General features: G+C 42.6%; 1 protein-coding gene across 2 annotated transcripts in view; it reads right to left on the reverse strand.

The window, feature by feature from the left end:
- Positions 1–272: 272 nt before the first annotated feature.
- The window catches only part of TTLL12 (tubulin tyrosine ligase like 12), a 31545-nt gene continuing 17584 nt past the window's right edge, over positions 273–14233 (reverse strand). For both annotated transcript variants that reach the window (XM_014610301.3, XM_014610300.3), the window contains exons 6-14: positions 13584–13660; positions 10852–10968; positions 10562–10756; positions 8954–9065; positions 6849–7000; positions 6674–6755; positions 6085–6153; positions 4575–4713; positions 273–1466 (exon numbers count right to left, since the gene is read on the reverse strand). In XM_014610301.3, the coding sequence (XP_014465787.1) occupies positions 1315–1466; positions 4575–4713; positions 6085–6153; positions 6674–6755; positions 6849–7000; positions 8954–9065; positions 10562–10756; positions 10852–10968; positions 13584–13660 (1095 nt within the window). In that variant the 3' untranslated portion in view covers positions 273–1314. The remainder of the gene's footprint in view (positions 1467–4574; positions 4714–6084; positions 6154–6673; positions 6756–6848; positions 7001–8953; positions 9066–10561; positions 10757–10851; positions 10969–13583; positions 13661–14233) is intronic.

The following is a 14233-nucleotide window of genomic DNA, read 5'->3' on the forward strand; positions in this document are numbered from 1 at the left end:
AGACCATTGTATAAAAGCACATAAGAACTCTTGTTTTCCTATTATGTTGTCATCTTCATGTCTGGACTTTAGCCGAAGTCATGAGAATATGCCAAAGAGATGGTAGGAGAAGACATGGAGGGAAGGACCTGGAGAGCAGACTAATGGATTTTATCTTATCAAATGCTCTGGTCCTCTGCTCCATTTATCTCAGAACAGCTGAGGTTTGGAGCCATAACCTGTTTCCGAGGCAGAGCTGTGCCTTTTGAAAGGATGACGCAAAAGACATAAGGGAAGGTGAAACTTTATTAAGTTTATTCTGACTTTTTTCATACACCAGTTTACATACCATCCCTTAGTATTTAATTTGGCTAATGCTGTTATGCAATGGGGGACTTTTGGAGCCCTCAATTCTGAAGAAGCCAAAGGATTGAAATGCTTTTTTTCTAGTTGAAACAGAAACACAGTTCTTCAGAGGCATCTTCTCTTACTTTTTTTTTAATCAGTGGCACATTTTCCTGTCTGTTTCTGCTGTTTTTAGTAAGAAATAAACTAACATTTTAATGTTTTTACTTAAAGAAGTATAACTGAAAGAAAAAGAATCAGCTGCACGGTAGGTAGAAAAGATAGCTCTTCTGTTATGTAAGTTAGTATTCGCATGCATGCCAGAAGCCGAGAACCATCAGACCGTGAGAGACAGATGTTCATAGATCACCACTGATTTTACAGCTGAATTTCAGTAGCTGTGACTAGTTTTTGAGAAAGTACAATGACCTTTAATGGAAAAAACTTACTTTCTTGTGATCAAGCTTCCTAAATTAGTTTACTTGCTGAAATTGCCAGGTGCTGCCTTAAATGATCTTGCTTTCTGCAATGCTTTGTGATACAAAACATTAATGGCCTTGGAAAACATAGTATTATGCAGATGACAAAAGGATGCATGATGTTAAACAGAACTATTCAGTAAATAACGGTTTCAGCACCAATACAGCAAAACCATAAAACACTTTCCACTAAGCAATTAAGACATATTAGGCTACCTGAGAAATGGCAAGTTGATTGTTCCAGTTATTGTTGTATTTCTGTAGTTGTCACTAGTTTTTATTAAAAAAAAAAAAATAATTGGTCAACACAAGGTGGTAGTATATAAAACTATGCACAACAAAGAAAATGCAGGCAACTGATTACAAATGCAGTTTATAACATTTGTCTGATGCAACACATTTCTTGGTTACCAATATAGGAAAATATTTGTATAAGGTCACAGAACTCAAATATAAATATTGCTGTTAAGCATATCTGTAAAAGAAACAAAAAAATAAAAGCTGTATGGGGCTAGACAATGCATGTCACATGACAATTATCTGTTTCATCCAGAAACAGCGTGCTGAAGACATCATTAAAAAATGTTGGGTGGTATTTGCAGGCTCTGTCACAATCAGGGTTAAAGTTCACCTCCAGGATTTGAGGTAGCATAATACTTTTCCCTAAAAGAAAACAAACATGTGTCTCTCATTTTTAAAAGACAATAAGAACCTAGGCACTGCCTGGCTCTGTTGTAGCAGATTGTGGAAAATGGCCAATTCTCACTGCCTACTTGGTTTTTCTGAGGCTTCTGTTACATTAGATGGCTAGTATCTAAGGCATCTTCTATAACAAACTCCTACCTTCCTCTCTCCTAACACAAAGACATACTGAGGCACTGAATCTTCACCTTGTGTTCTCTATTGCTTCTTACCTTTTTCCAGTTCTGTCAAGTTCAGCATGTATACAGCACAGAAAAATTACTGGGCTCCTTCACTGCAGCAAGGATCTCCCACCTTCTGCTGAGCTGTCTATTTCCTTCCACCTAGAAGGGGAGCTTAACCTCCTGGCCTCCTCCTAAGGCCCCCAACACATGTAATCAGTTAAACACATCTTAAAAAGTAACTGGCTGCATGGGCAACTCAATTTAAAGCATAGTAATACAGTAAGTAATTCCATTTTGTGGCTTTTTGGTATCACGCCTTAAATTGAAGGTGTGGCTGAGACCTGTCAAAACCATGCATACTGCTCAGTTAGGCGGCACACAGGGTACATGCAGCTCCTAGTACACGGAGAGCCTGGCACCAGGTTGTCACCGCCCAATGCTGGACCCCCTGTGTGCCAAGCTGATTGTCAGTTGGGGCTAGGGACCAATTGGGATCCTGGACCCCAAATGACAACCGATTGGTTTCATCTTGCTGGTGCAGGGGGTGCGCATCAGCAAGAAAGTCCCAATTTGGATACAATCCCCAATCACAATATTGTGCATCCTGCCATGCACATGTGGCATGGTAGAACCTACGATTGTTAGGATTGAGGATTAAATCCTATCATGTCTTAAAAGCAAATCTCATGTCAGAAGCCTGAATTGCAACAACCAAGTTTTAAAAGGGACAAAATGTTGACTTCATTTTCTGCCTGATACTGAGTTCAGAGTTGAAAGCCCTAATCCTCCAGGGAACCAAGCTGGTCATTCCGCTCACTCTTGTGATACTTGTTCCTACGTGGTTTTCTGCCCCATGGAATCCTCAGGCCTGAGTTTGGTATCCAGGTTGCCCATACAGTGCACAGAGTGTGCCAGGTGACTAAGGGAGGGATCTTTAGAAGCTGGCTGAGTGAGAAGCTGCATAAAGCTAAACAGGAATGAAATGCACAGGAAAGGAACTTGGATTAGGCACCAAACAGAAACTGGTGCCTATTCCACTACAAGTCATCTCAAGGAGTTGGGCACCCAAAGCCAGGTCAGCTACTTGGGCAAACCCAAGCCTGGTTTTCCTTTTCCATTGGATTGGAAGCCCAGAATAGCCTATAGTCTTGCTTAGATCACTCCCCTAGGGATGTGGAAAACCCAGGTTCAAATCCCTGTTGCACATGATCTGATGCAGACTTGAACCCATCCTTTCTGGCTCCCAAGGGAGTACCCTGACCAGGAAGCTACTGGCCATTTTAGACAGGACCCCTCTAACTCTGAATTAATAAAGAAAAATGTATTAGGCCAGGGCTCTCTAAGACTTGAGTTGCTGTCCTTCCTTCAATGATACAACACTGAGGACTCTACCTAGGTGAGTATCCTAGTTATTACGATGTTGCATGCTGAGAATTTCCCAACCCAATTGTCTTAGCTGCCTTTTATGAATGTACAGGACTGCTCCACCTACTAGTGGCCTGCATGTGGCTAAGGTGCATACAAAGCAAGCTTGCTGAACTGACCACTGTAGGCAAGATAGGCAGGGAATAGCTAGTCAGAGACCCCTGTGGCTCTGGCTTGCACTGGGGCCCCATACAGCTTGTTGCCTATGTGGCAGAAACTTAAGAAAATAAATGCCATACTTGGTCAGACCAAGGGCCCATCAGTCCAGTATCCTGTCTCTGACAATGGCAGACATGGATGGGCCAGATCCACCCTGCAGGGCTCCCCATAGCTCTGGAAATCTGACATTGGGGGAGTGGTGCTACTGCTCCCCTGCTGCCAAATCTCCAGACCCATCAAGAACCCTGGACTTTGTGCACTGGATCAGCAACCCATCCCAGCACGCAGGGCTGGACAGAGGCACTGCCAGACACCAGGTCCCAATCTTTGTGTGGGGGACAGAGAGGGTGGTGCTAGTCCCCAGGACTCAATCCTGGCAGGCGGAAAAAGGGACACCAGTCCCCCAGACCCAATCCCAGTGCAGGGGGCAGAAGCAAGCAGTGCCATGCCCTAAGGTCTGATCTAGCCTGCAGAGGGGCCTAGCACCACTCATCTGGCCCACAGGACCAAAAAGTTGAGCACTCCTGCTAGAGGAAGACCATTGAACCAGATCTCTCTAGACTGATCTATCTTCTATTCAACACCTTCCCTGGTATCCACCATCTATTGGTTTAGAGATGCCAGAAGAAACATCTTCAACCAATAGCCACAGGCCTATCATCCATTAATTTATCCAGCCTCTTTTTGAATGTGGCTAGCCTATCTACCTTCATCTCCTGTGGCAATGAATTCCTCAAGTTAACAGTGCACTGTGCAAAAAAGTACTTCCTCTTGTTAGTTTTAAACCCATCACCTACTAATTTCAGTGGGTGCCCCCTCGTTCTAGTACACAGGGGATTAAGCCTTACATAGTGGATTAGACCACAGAAGTGTGGTGGATTTGAGAATTTCAGTGGTACCTTGATGGTGGAGCAGGTGCCTAACAAGGCAGACAGGTTCATCTTTGAGCATCTGGGCTAAAGTAACCCAACACTAAAGCTACTTTTAGTAACAGCTGCTTTTGTTGTCCAGAAGGACCACCACTGCAATAGGCAAGACGGCTTCTTCTAGAAGAGATAGCTGTGACGCTTCATACACATCTTTCTCTAACTGTTTACATTAAAAAGGAATCAACAATGGCTGAATAGAGATTAGACAGATGCAGGACCAGAACCTAACCTCAACTATTTGCAGCTCCAAAGACATTTATACTTTACTAAAACTACACTGACATCATGGTGCCCCCTCCACTTAAAACAGAAAAATCTTAAAGAGGCAAGAAAGCAAATTCTAGGAATAGATCTGGAAACAGAATCAATTCAAAACAGGGGAAACATCTTACCATCTCTGGTGGTATCCCACTTAAGCATCAAATCAATGGCATATACTGCTCGTGATGATGTATAGTCACAAATGCCAAATGGTGCAGGTTTAGCTGAAGCAGCTTGGAATAGTTCAGCAAACACCTTAAAGATATCCACCTAGTAACAGGAAAAGTAGTTAGTTGCTCAAAATGCAAATGCATGAAAGAACACTTTGAGAAACAAGAAGCATTGTTGCAACACCAACAGGCTCCATCTCCACTCCAGGGTGGGGCATGAAACATGGCCCCAGCCCAGCCAAATAGTAGCAGTGGCAACTCTGGCTGGGCCCCCACTCCAGCTCTTTTGGCCACAATGCTCCTGCCAGTGGCATGGTGGCCAGTGCTGCCCTGTGCACCACCACTGCCGTAGACATGGAACTGTTCTGTTGAACCTCTGTGGGTCCCTGCAACAAGTTCTACAGCAGCAGGGGGACACATGCAACAGGGTCCTGTTTCTAATGCCCATAAGCAGCAATTCTGTTTCAAAGTTCAATAAACCATGCAAACAATTAACTTTAAACCCTAAAATAATAGTAACACCGGTCGCTTGGCCTTTCCCATTAGTAGTTGCTAACATACTGGACTAACACTGACAAGTGCAAGGTGCCACACCTGGAAAGGAAGAACCTGAAGCATACCTACAGGCTGGGGAACTCCCTTCTTGTCAGTGCAGAAGCAGAAAAGGATCTTGGAATCATTATTGATGCCAAAATGAACATGGGCCGGCAGTGTGGGGACGCGGTTAGGAAGGCCAACCACACCTTGTCATGCATCCACAGATGCATCTCGAGCAGGTCTAAGGAGGTGATCCTCCCCCTCTACGCGGCACTGGTCAGGCCGCAGTTGGAGTACTGCATCCAGTTCTGGGTGCCACACTTCAGGAGTGATGTGGATAACTTGGAGTGGGTCCAGAGGAGGGCCACTCACATGATCAAGGGCCAGCAGGGCAGGCCCTACGAGGAGAGGCTAAGGGACCTGAACCTGTTCAGCCTCCACAAGAGAAGGCTGAGGGGGGGATCTAGTGGCCTGTTACAAACTAGTCAGAGGGGACTAACAGGCACTGGGGGAGTCCCTGTTCCCATGAGCACTACCAGGAGTGACTAGAAATAACAGCCACGAGCTGGCAGAGGGTAGATTCAGACTAGACATCAGGAGGTGCTAGTTCACAGTCACGGCGGCTAGGATCTGGAACCAACTTCCAAGCGAAGTGGTGCTGGCTCCTACCCTGGGGGGTCTTTAAGAGGAGGCTAAACGAACACCTTGCTGTGGTCGTTTGACCCCAGTACTTTTTTCTGCCATGGCAGGGGGTTGGACTTGATGATCTGCTCAGGTCCCTTCTGACCCTACCAACTATGAAGCTATGAGTGGGCTTTTGATATACTGCATGATGTGCATCACCAGAAGGTTTAGTATGGAAGGAAAAACCATAATTTTGGCAAAACACCTTTGCTGGGGGGAGCGGGGGAATAAGATGAACTTCTTGGCTTACTTGTACAGTTGTCCAGGGATATTCAGGATACTGATTCTCAAAGAGAAGAATAAATTCATCACAGTGTACCTAAAATAATTTAAATGATAATAAATAATTAAATGTTGGGAATCATTTTTCTCTGATTCCCAACAAAAACTGATGATTATTTTTTTTATGTAGAAAAAGGTTGGGTATGAGCTATGGGATTCTAAACATATTTGGCTTAAATTCTAAATAAATATAGAAACAGCAACTAGCAACTGCTCACTTCAGTCCTTCTTTGCATCTACTCAAGAGCAGAGAGGTGATAAAACTGCTGTATACCATAAATATGGCACTAGTAATGTTGTTTTAATACTTTTAACCATTTTTTCCCTACATGGTCATTTTTAATAAAGTTCCAAGATCTGTGCCATCTTCTATCACTAAGTTTCTTGATCTGCTTTCCAGGTAATAGCTGCATCAGGGCACTTACCACCTGTAGAATTAATGCATTGATGGAGGAAAAGGGGAGAAGTTGCATCTGGTAAGTCTAGAAAAAGGACCTGTTAGCACTCCATGTGATTGAAAAATGTACTTCCCTGTGTCCCTCAAATTGTTCACTTACCTGTTTTAGTGTTACATCAGGAGCATAGTTCATGACTGTAAAATGCTTCTCGTAGTCATCCAATTCATCAAGAGAAAATGCTCTAACCAACAGAAGGGAGAGATTCTGTTAATTACACATGGTCACAGAAAACCAAGACATCTTAAGTCCTTCAGTCCTAGGAAACAATTATTACCGATTTGAGAAGCGCAGCCAAAATACATCATAAACATACAGCTTGAGTGGGTTTACAGATCGCAGCAAAACAACATAACGAATGTCAAATTTAACCATCCCCACATCTTCCCGCTGAAACAAGACTGGATTTTCAATATACTTAGACACTACCTGAAAGAAGAAAGGAAGAGTAAATGCAACTAAACCTTAAGGAATGAAGAAAATGTTCAGCAGGCAAAGTCAGAAATGCTTATCAGTAGGTTTTGATGATCCAAGATTTTCTATTAATATGTTCTAGAGTCAGTTTTCTTTTCAACAAGTGAAATAGATAGCTGGTACCAATTCCTTTATTAATAAATAAATCGTTTGAGTGTGCTCCCTCCTATACTAAAGTCTGTCTGCAGAACTAAAATACTTCCTCGCTCAACACAGCACAAACAGTTGTCATCACACTTCTATTTTATTCATTATGGATACTACTAAAACTACTTTATATGGTCAAGTCCAACGTTTTGTTCTTCCTCAGTTGATCCTGGCATATATCTTCCCAGTACTCCTAGGAAGTTTTTACCACAAAAATAATTAAGACCCTCACTTAAAATGACACCAAGCTCAATGAAGCAGTAGATATGCTGGAGGGCAGGGGTAGGATTCAGAAAGATCTAGACAAATCGGAGGATTGGCCCAAAAGAAATCTCACAAGGTTCAACAAGGACAAGTGCAAGTCCAGCACTTACGACAGAAGAATCCCATTTACCAGTACAGGCCAGGGACCAACTGGCTAAGTAACAGCTGTGCAGAAAAGGACCTGGGGGTTACAGTGGACAGGAGGCTGAATAGGAGCATAATGGGCTGCATTAGTAGGAGTGTTGTCACCAGATCAAGGGAAGTAATTCTTCCCCTCTACTCTGCACTGGTGAGGCCACATCTGGAGTACTATATCCAGTTTTCAGCCCCCTGCTACAGAAAGGATGTGGACAAACTGGAGAGTCCAGCAGAGGACAACAAAAATGGTGAGGGGGTTGGAGCACATGACTTCATGAGGAGAGGCTGAGGGAACTGGGCTTATTTAGTTTGGAGGAGAGAAGACTGAGAGGGGATTTAATAGCAGCCTTCAGCTACCTGAAGGATGTTTCTAGAGGATGGAGCTAGACTGTTCTCAGTGGTAGCAGGTGACAGAAGAAGGAGCAATAGTCTCAAGTTGCAGCAAGGGAAGTCTAGGTTAGCTACTAGCAAAAATTCTTTCACTAGGTTAGTAAAATACTGGAACAGGTTACCCAGACAGGTTGTGGACTCTCCATCCTTGGAGGTTTCATAGACCCAGCTAGACAAAGCCTTGGCTGGGATGATTTAGGTGGGGACGGTCCTGCTTTGAGCAGCAGATTGGACTAGATGACCTCCTAAGGTCCCTTCCAACCCTAATGCTCTGTGATTACTGACACAGCTCTAAGATTGCTTTTGAAGTAAAGGCTAGGTCACAGGAAAGCCAGTTTTGAATTTTTTTCTTATAAGTTCTTAATAATATGTAAAGTATAGTTGGTTTTAATCAGCTTTATCCTGACCTAAAATGATGTTACAACTTTTAACATGTTTTTACACTGAGATTTGTATTCCAAAAAAATAACAAGGCAATAATGTGCTTATGTGACATTCTGATATAAGCACACACACAACTGGCTCCCATAAAAAAGCTGTTATACACCCATCCTTGCTGCAACAGGTGCTTTGTATGGTAAGGGAATGAACTAATGATAATAATGAGCCTGAGTGAAGCAGCATTAACCTTCATCAATTTACAGCTACCACCAGCTGTGTGTGATATAAGGCTTTCACTCTCCATTCTGAGATTTCTTGAGTTACATTAAAGCAGCCACACATTTGTCAGGGCATGTTTTATGCCTCAAAGAAACAAAAGGCGTGGCCTACCCTAAGCAAACTGGAAAATGCTCTAACTCTGCCACAGAGAGCTAAGAGATTTCTATTTTAATTCATCACATTCATCCTCTTAATGTACACAGGTGCTCAGTAATCTCCTTTTTCCTTCTATGGGTTTTTTTGTGTTCTTTGCGAGAATAAAGTTTTCAGATCTCTTTCACTCCCTATACAATGCTTGCGTTTGCCAACCTTTGGGCTGCTTTCTCTGTGCCTTATGATATTGTTGAGGTTGTTGGTAATATGGGTGTCTAAACTTCTGGCTAAGTTCCAGGGCTTGCATATCCAGTGATTGTCTTCTCCCCTGTAATAAAAAGGACAAAACAAAAACAAAATGTAATCAAGGGCACATAATCTCTGGAGAGAAATGCTACTAGCCATGTTTCAATCTTCAGGGGTCAGATCCTGCGTGCCTCCAGACTTCTGGAACACATTGGACACAGATTCAGGGATTCATACTTACCTTTTCAGTCACACTTCTACTGTTAAATCCCATGTTCTTACATACACACCACGACTACATCATACGTTTTTGATGCTGTAGGGACAGGGCTCTAAACTATTCTGACCTGGCTGGAAGTTGACTTGAGAAAATTGTAGGTGGGTGTTTAAAAAAAAAATTATAAAAATTAAACACCCACCTACAACTTTATCAAGTCCGCTGCTCAGAGCTTGTCAAGTTACAGGACAACACAGAGTTCATCTACTGTTCATGGATTCAGAGACCTATCTTTCTAATTCAGAAGAGCTCAGCTTTACCCTCTACTACATAGGGATTTGAAGAGGGGAGCACTCCTTGAAAAGCTCTGGCAAGATAAATGATACCGATCTGTGAAGGCATCCAAAAAAAGATGCTCTGAATAATCACAGGCAGTTGACAGCAGTTAACCATGTAATAATAGTTACAGCAGTAGTCCTAGTTAATGATCTGTTTTAGTTTACATGGGGATAGTTTATTTTGGAAGCTCTCTCTTCCACTCTTGCCACACTGGTTTCACGATCATCTTTTGCAAAATACATAGCATTAGAGGGGTGTGTTCCTAGCCTGTCCTACTTTATTTTTCCTCATAGCTAGGTCTTTCAGGAACAATATCTTTTGTGTGCTGCAGGGAAGCAGGTGAACAAGACAACTTTTAATAGATGGTAATTTAACTAATCAGGAGGCTGATTCTCAGGTGTGGGTACTTCATACCAGGCAGAGGTTATTTATTTTGGTGACAATATGAGATGTCTATTTTTTTCCCTTTGGTAAGAATCAAGAAGTTAGTTATTATCAAGCTCCCCAGACCTCAAAGAGGCTGCAGTAGTGGGAAGAGTTTACAAGTAAGGCAACACAGAATGCATAATGAAAGTCTGATTCAGATTCATTTTGGGATCCCTACAAGGGCTTAAGGTTAGTTCAAACTCTGATCTCTGTTTTCACCTCCATAGGGAAATGCAGCGTCTTAAGGATGAAAACTGAGGCACAACCACTGCTCTAGTTTTAACTGCTAAAATGAGTCATTGGCATACAGAGAAAAACCTAGCTCTGCTGAATAAAACAGAATATTGCTATTGATTTCAATGGGGACCAAGATTTTACCTCATGCATTTCAAGGTGAACCACTTACATATTTTACCATTTGATATATTAAAAATAAAACCCAGGCTTTCCAGATAAAATTTACCCAGAACATAACTTGAGGGCAGCAATACAATTTAATGGCAGCAGATTAGCTGCTTGCTTTTAATTGAAAAAAAGGCACTGACTGGTACCCAAAGAAAGCCGGTAGGAAAACCTAAGAAACAGGTCTGACCTACCTTCTTTCACGCTGCTGAAAGTAGCTGATAAACTGGGGAAATTCTGTATGAAGATTAAAAGTACGAGGAAGCCATCTTGGCCCATCTGGCCTTCCAACTCTTCTGGATATGGATGCTAGGCAATCCTTGACTGTCAAGAGGTTCTCACATGGAAACTGATTCAACATCACATGGGGCCTTTCTTCACTTAGGCTCCTACAAGAGATACAGTTCATTCAGAGGAAGTGCACCATGGAACAGGGCTTTTGTATGGCAATAAAAAATTGTACTTGCAGAATAACAGTTATAACCTGTAATCTTTGAAGTGGGAAAAATTGTAGAGGATGTCAGCATCTCTCTCGTCGTCAGTGAACACAAAACGGGGGTGTTTCAAATTGTTGAGGACTTGCTGAATGTCTGTATAAACCCTGGGAGAAAGCAAAAGAAATTTATATGAATGAAGCTTTCTATCTGAGAAGCATTTCCCCACTGGGATTCTATTATCTGAATAGTAAGCACCTATATTGCTACTAACAAGACTTTTAATTTGACTTGGTAATTTGGGAGGATGAGTTTTGCATTTGGCCAGTCACAGGCCTTTATACATTTTTCCCCCTACAAAATACAAAGAATCCTGAACACTGTCTGCATTTCCCCAGCTGTTGCTATGTGCATTTACGTAGACTCACTCTGCAGGGCACTGAGCATCCTTTATTTTCATAAACAGATCTTTATTTTCTCCCTTCAGAATCTGAGGCCATGTATAGATGTTCAGTTTCTACCATGAAAATTACTGTTCTCCCAGTAGAAACCAAAAATGAACAGATTTTTCAAACTTTTTTTTCTCTTGGAGCAAAAATCACTGTTCCAAGAGGAGAAAAAAATATCTCACAACAACCAGATAGAAATTACTTCTCAGAGGGTTTTTCCTGGGAGACTAAACATCTGTACACTTTCCCCCAGCTTAACGTTTCTTGGGAACCAGGAGTAGAGCTGGGGAAAAAGGCTTCTGTGCCTTCCAGAGACGGGTATCACCATAGTCTGGAGAAGGAATGGGTGGCAGCTGCTCCCACCCATCTTGTAGACCAGGAGTGGAGGGGATGAATAGTTACCACCAGCTCCTCATACTGGAGTTCCTTTGCCACACTGTTCCCTCTCCTCAGTTGCCAGGCACTGGGGACTGAGCGCAGGGAGTGATGCTGTTCCTCGTCTGCTTAGCTAAGTGGTAAGGGCAGTGATTTGAAAGCTGGAGGCCAGGAGCCAGGCTTGGAGAGTTTTTCCCTGAGCCTGGCTCCAATTTCACTGACTTCACCTGCCTGCCCCCTCACTGCTGCTCAGCTAAGTGACCAAATGTCAGAGGCAGTGATTTAATAGTTGGCAGAACTGGGAGCCAAGCTTGGGAAGCTCTCTACAGGGTTGCAAAGCCCCTGCCCACTCCTCACTCTGGAGTCCCAGGTTCCTGGAATGGGCAGGGGCTTTACTCTGTTCACTCCATACCTGGGTAACTGGGAGCTGAGCAAAGGGAGCAGTGCTGCAAGACCCCTGTCTGCGTCTCACACCAGAGTCATCAGGAATGGGAGGACTGGAGTAGCTCATGCCTTCTTCAGACTGGGATCACTCTGGTGTGGGGAAGGCACATGGAACAGGAGAGAGGGGGCAGTTGCAGACTGAACATCTGTACTACTCCTTCTCTTGAATTGTTTCTAGCACTGGAAAATTTCCACTGCTAGAAATAAATGTTTGTACATAGCTTCAACATTCAAAAAAATGTATATGCTGGAGTTTGATATATATGCCAAGTGAGAAAGAAGTGAATTTGACCTCACCAATTTAGAAGCAGAACTGCAATGTAGGATTGAGTAGGTTGTTGGAGAACAAACCCCTACTGAAAATGTTCACTTTTTGATCTAATTTAAAAAGTGTAACAAAATGAGACATGTCACGAGTTCCCCAGTACAAAACTCCCTTTGAAGTGTATTTGTTACTTCACACCAACTAACTTTGCAGTTTGTCAAGCTCAAATTACTGAGGAAGAAAAACAACATTAAAGACAAAGTGATTAAAAAAGGCAAGCAAACCATCAAGACAGAATCAGCCATAACTAATACTTCCTCAAGAAGGGCCACATCCCTACTCCTCTCCAACCCTGTACTGGTTGGTTATGCAGAGCCAGGCTATATACTTGATTTTGTGCCATCTCTTCTACCATCAGTCAAATCAGATGACACACCATCTTAAAGGGAGATGTAACAGAGCATCCTTTAGGATAATAGGGTCTCTTATACAGATCATTAATGCAAAGGCAAAAATACAGCCTCTGGCAATATAAAGGCATCAATCTTGGAGCAGGATCAGCCGTGCTGGGGTTTGTTGTAGCACAGCTGATCCATTTTACTGGGTGATGCAAACATTGCAGTGCAATATGCGTATCCAGGCAATCCCTCCTGGGGGATTCTTAGGGAGTGCGTCTGCCAGCAGAGAAACCTGGACAGGCACTCCAGGGGCTTCATATGCATTCCTGCAGAACTCCCAGGGTGTGCAGGATCAGCTCCAGGAAGACCTGGGAGCACCTGTCCCAGGCAGCTACAGAGTGCAGGTAGCTCAAGGCTGCCCATGCTTTCCTGCCATAAAGCAGACACTTGCTGCCAAAAAAGCAGAACAAGTGTTTGCCACCTATTGTCATGGCTCCAATTTTGGGTATTTGTGGCATGACAAAAGGCATAGGCATCTGTCTGCTTGAGCTTTGTGCCATCATAAATATTTTTATGGCACGAAGGAGAGCAGCTGGCCTCAGCCACAGCTCATACCTCAGAACAGTCTTCATTATATGTCACTCCCTAAATGTCATTTTATCAGGCTGGTGTTCCTTTGCTCAGCTCCCAGTTACCCAGGTACAGAGTGGACAGAGTAAAGCCCCCGCCCATTCCATGCATCTGGGACTCAAATCACACAGACAGGGGACAGCACCACTCCCTGCGCTCAGTCCTGGTGTCTGGCAACTGAGCACGAAGAATTTTAAGGCATTTCATTCGTAGATACTTACTTGAAAATTTTATTCTTGTCATAAACTGGTGGACTTATTGCCACAGGCAGTTTCTCCTTGTTTTCATTTAAAATAGCCTAAAAAAAGAAATAATATTATTAGGTAAAATAAATCAGTTTCAGACTTTATAGTCTTAGAAGGGAAATGAACAGTAATTTAATTGCCAAACTGAATAATATTTTTAAGTATATGAAGAAAGTATTGACAGAAATGAAGAGGAAACCATTAAAAGACAATTAAAAAAAAAAAAAAAGCAAAAAAAAGGTACTTCTAGCAAGCGAGAGGGAAAAAAAAGAGTTAAAACGACAATTATCCTTTAAATATTCATAAGAATGCTTTATTAATATTGGCATATGAAAGTTGACCTGGGGAATAAACATTCCTTTTTTCCTTCCTACCCAAAGATTAAAATAAAAGATTTGCATCAAGTTAAAAACAAGAGTTCCCCTCCATATTAGGTGAATCACATTGTTTAGAAGATCAATGTAGATTTCCCCAAGTGTGTTAATAATATAAATGTTATAACAGAAGTGTCTTTTGTGGAAAACAAAGGCATGATCTAGTTTAACAGCATCATGTATGCTTTGAAGTACACCAAACTGACTCAGCAGCTAAAGAATCAATAGCTTTGTTAGCTTAACTCTACTCCT

Source organism: Alligator mississippiensis, chromosome 4 (assembly GCF_030867095.1).
Source record: "Alligator mississippiensis isolate rAllMis1 chromosome 4, rAllMis1, whole genome shotgun sequence".
Classification (NCBI taxonomy): Eukaryota; Metazoa; Chordata; order Crocodylia; family Alligatoridae; genus Alligator; species Alligator mississippiensis.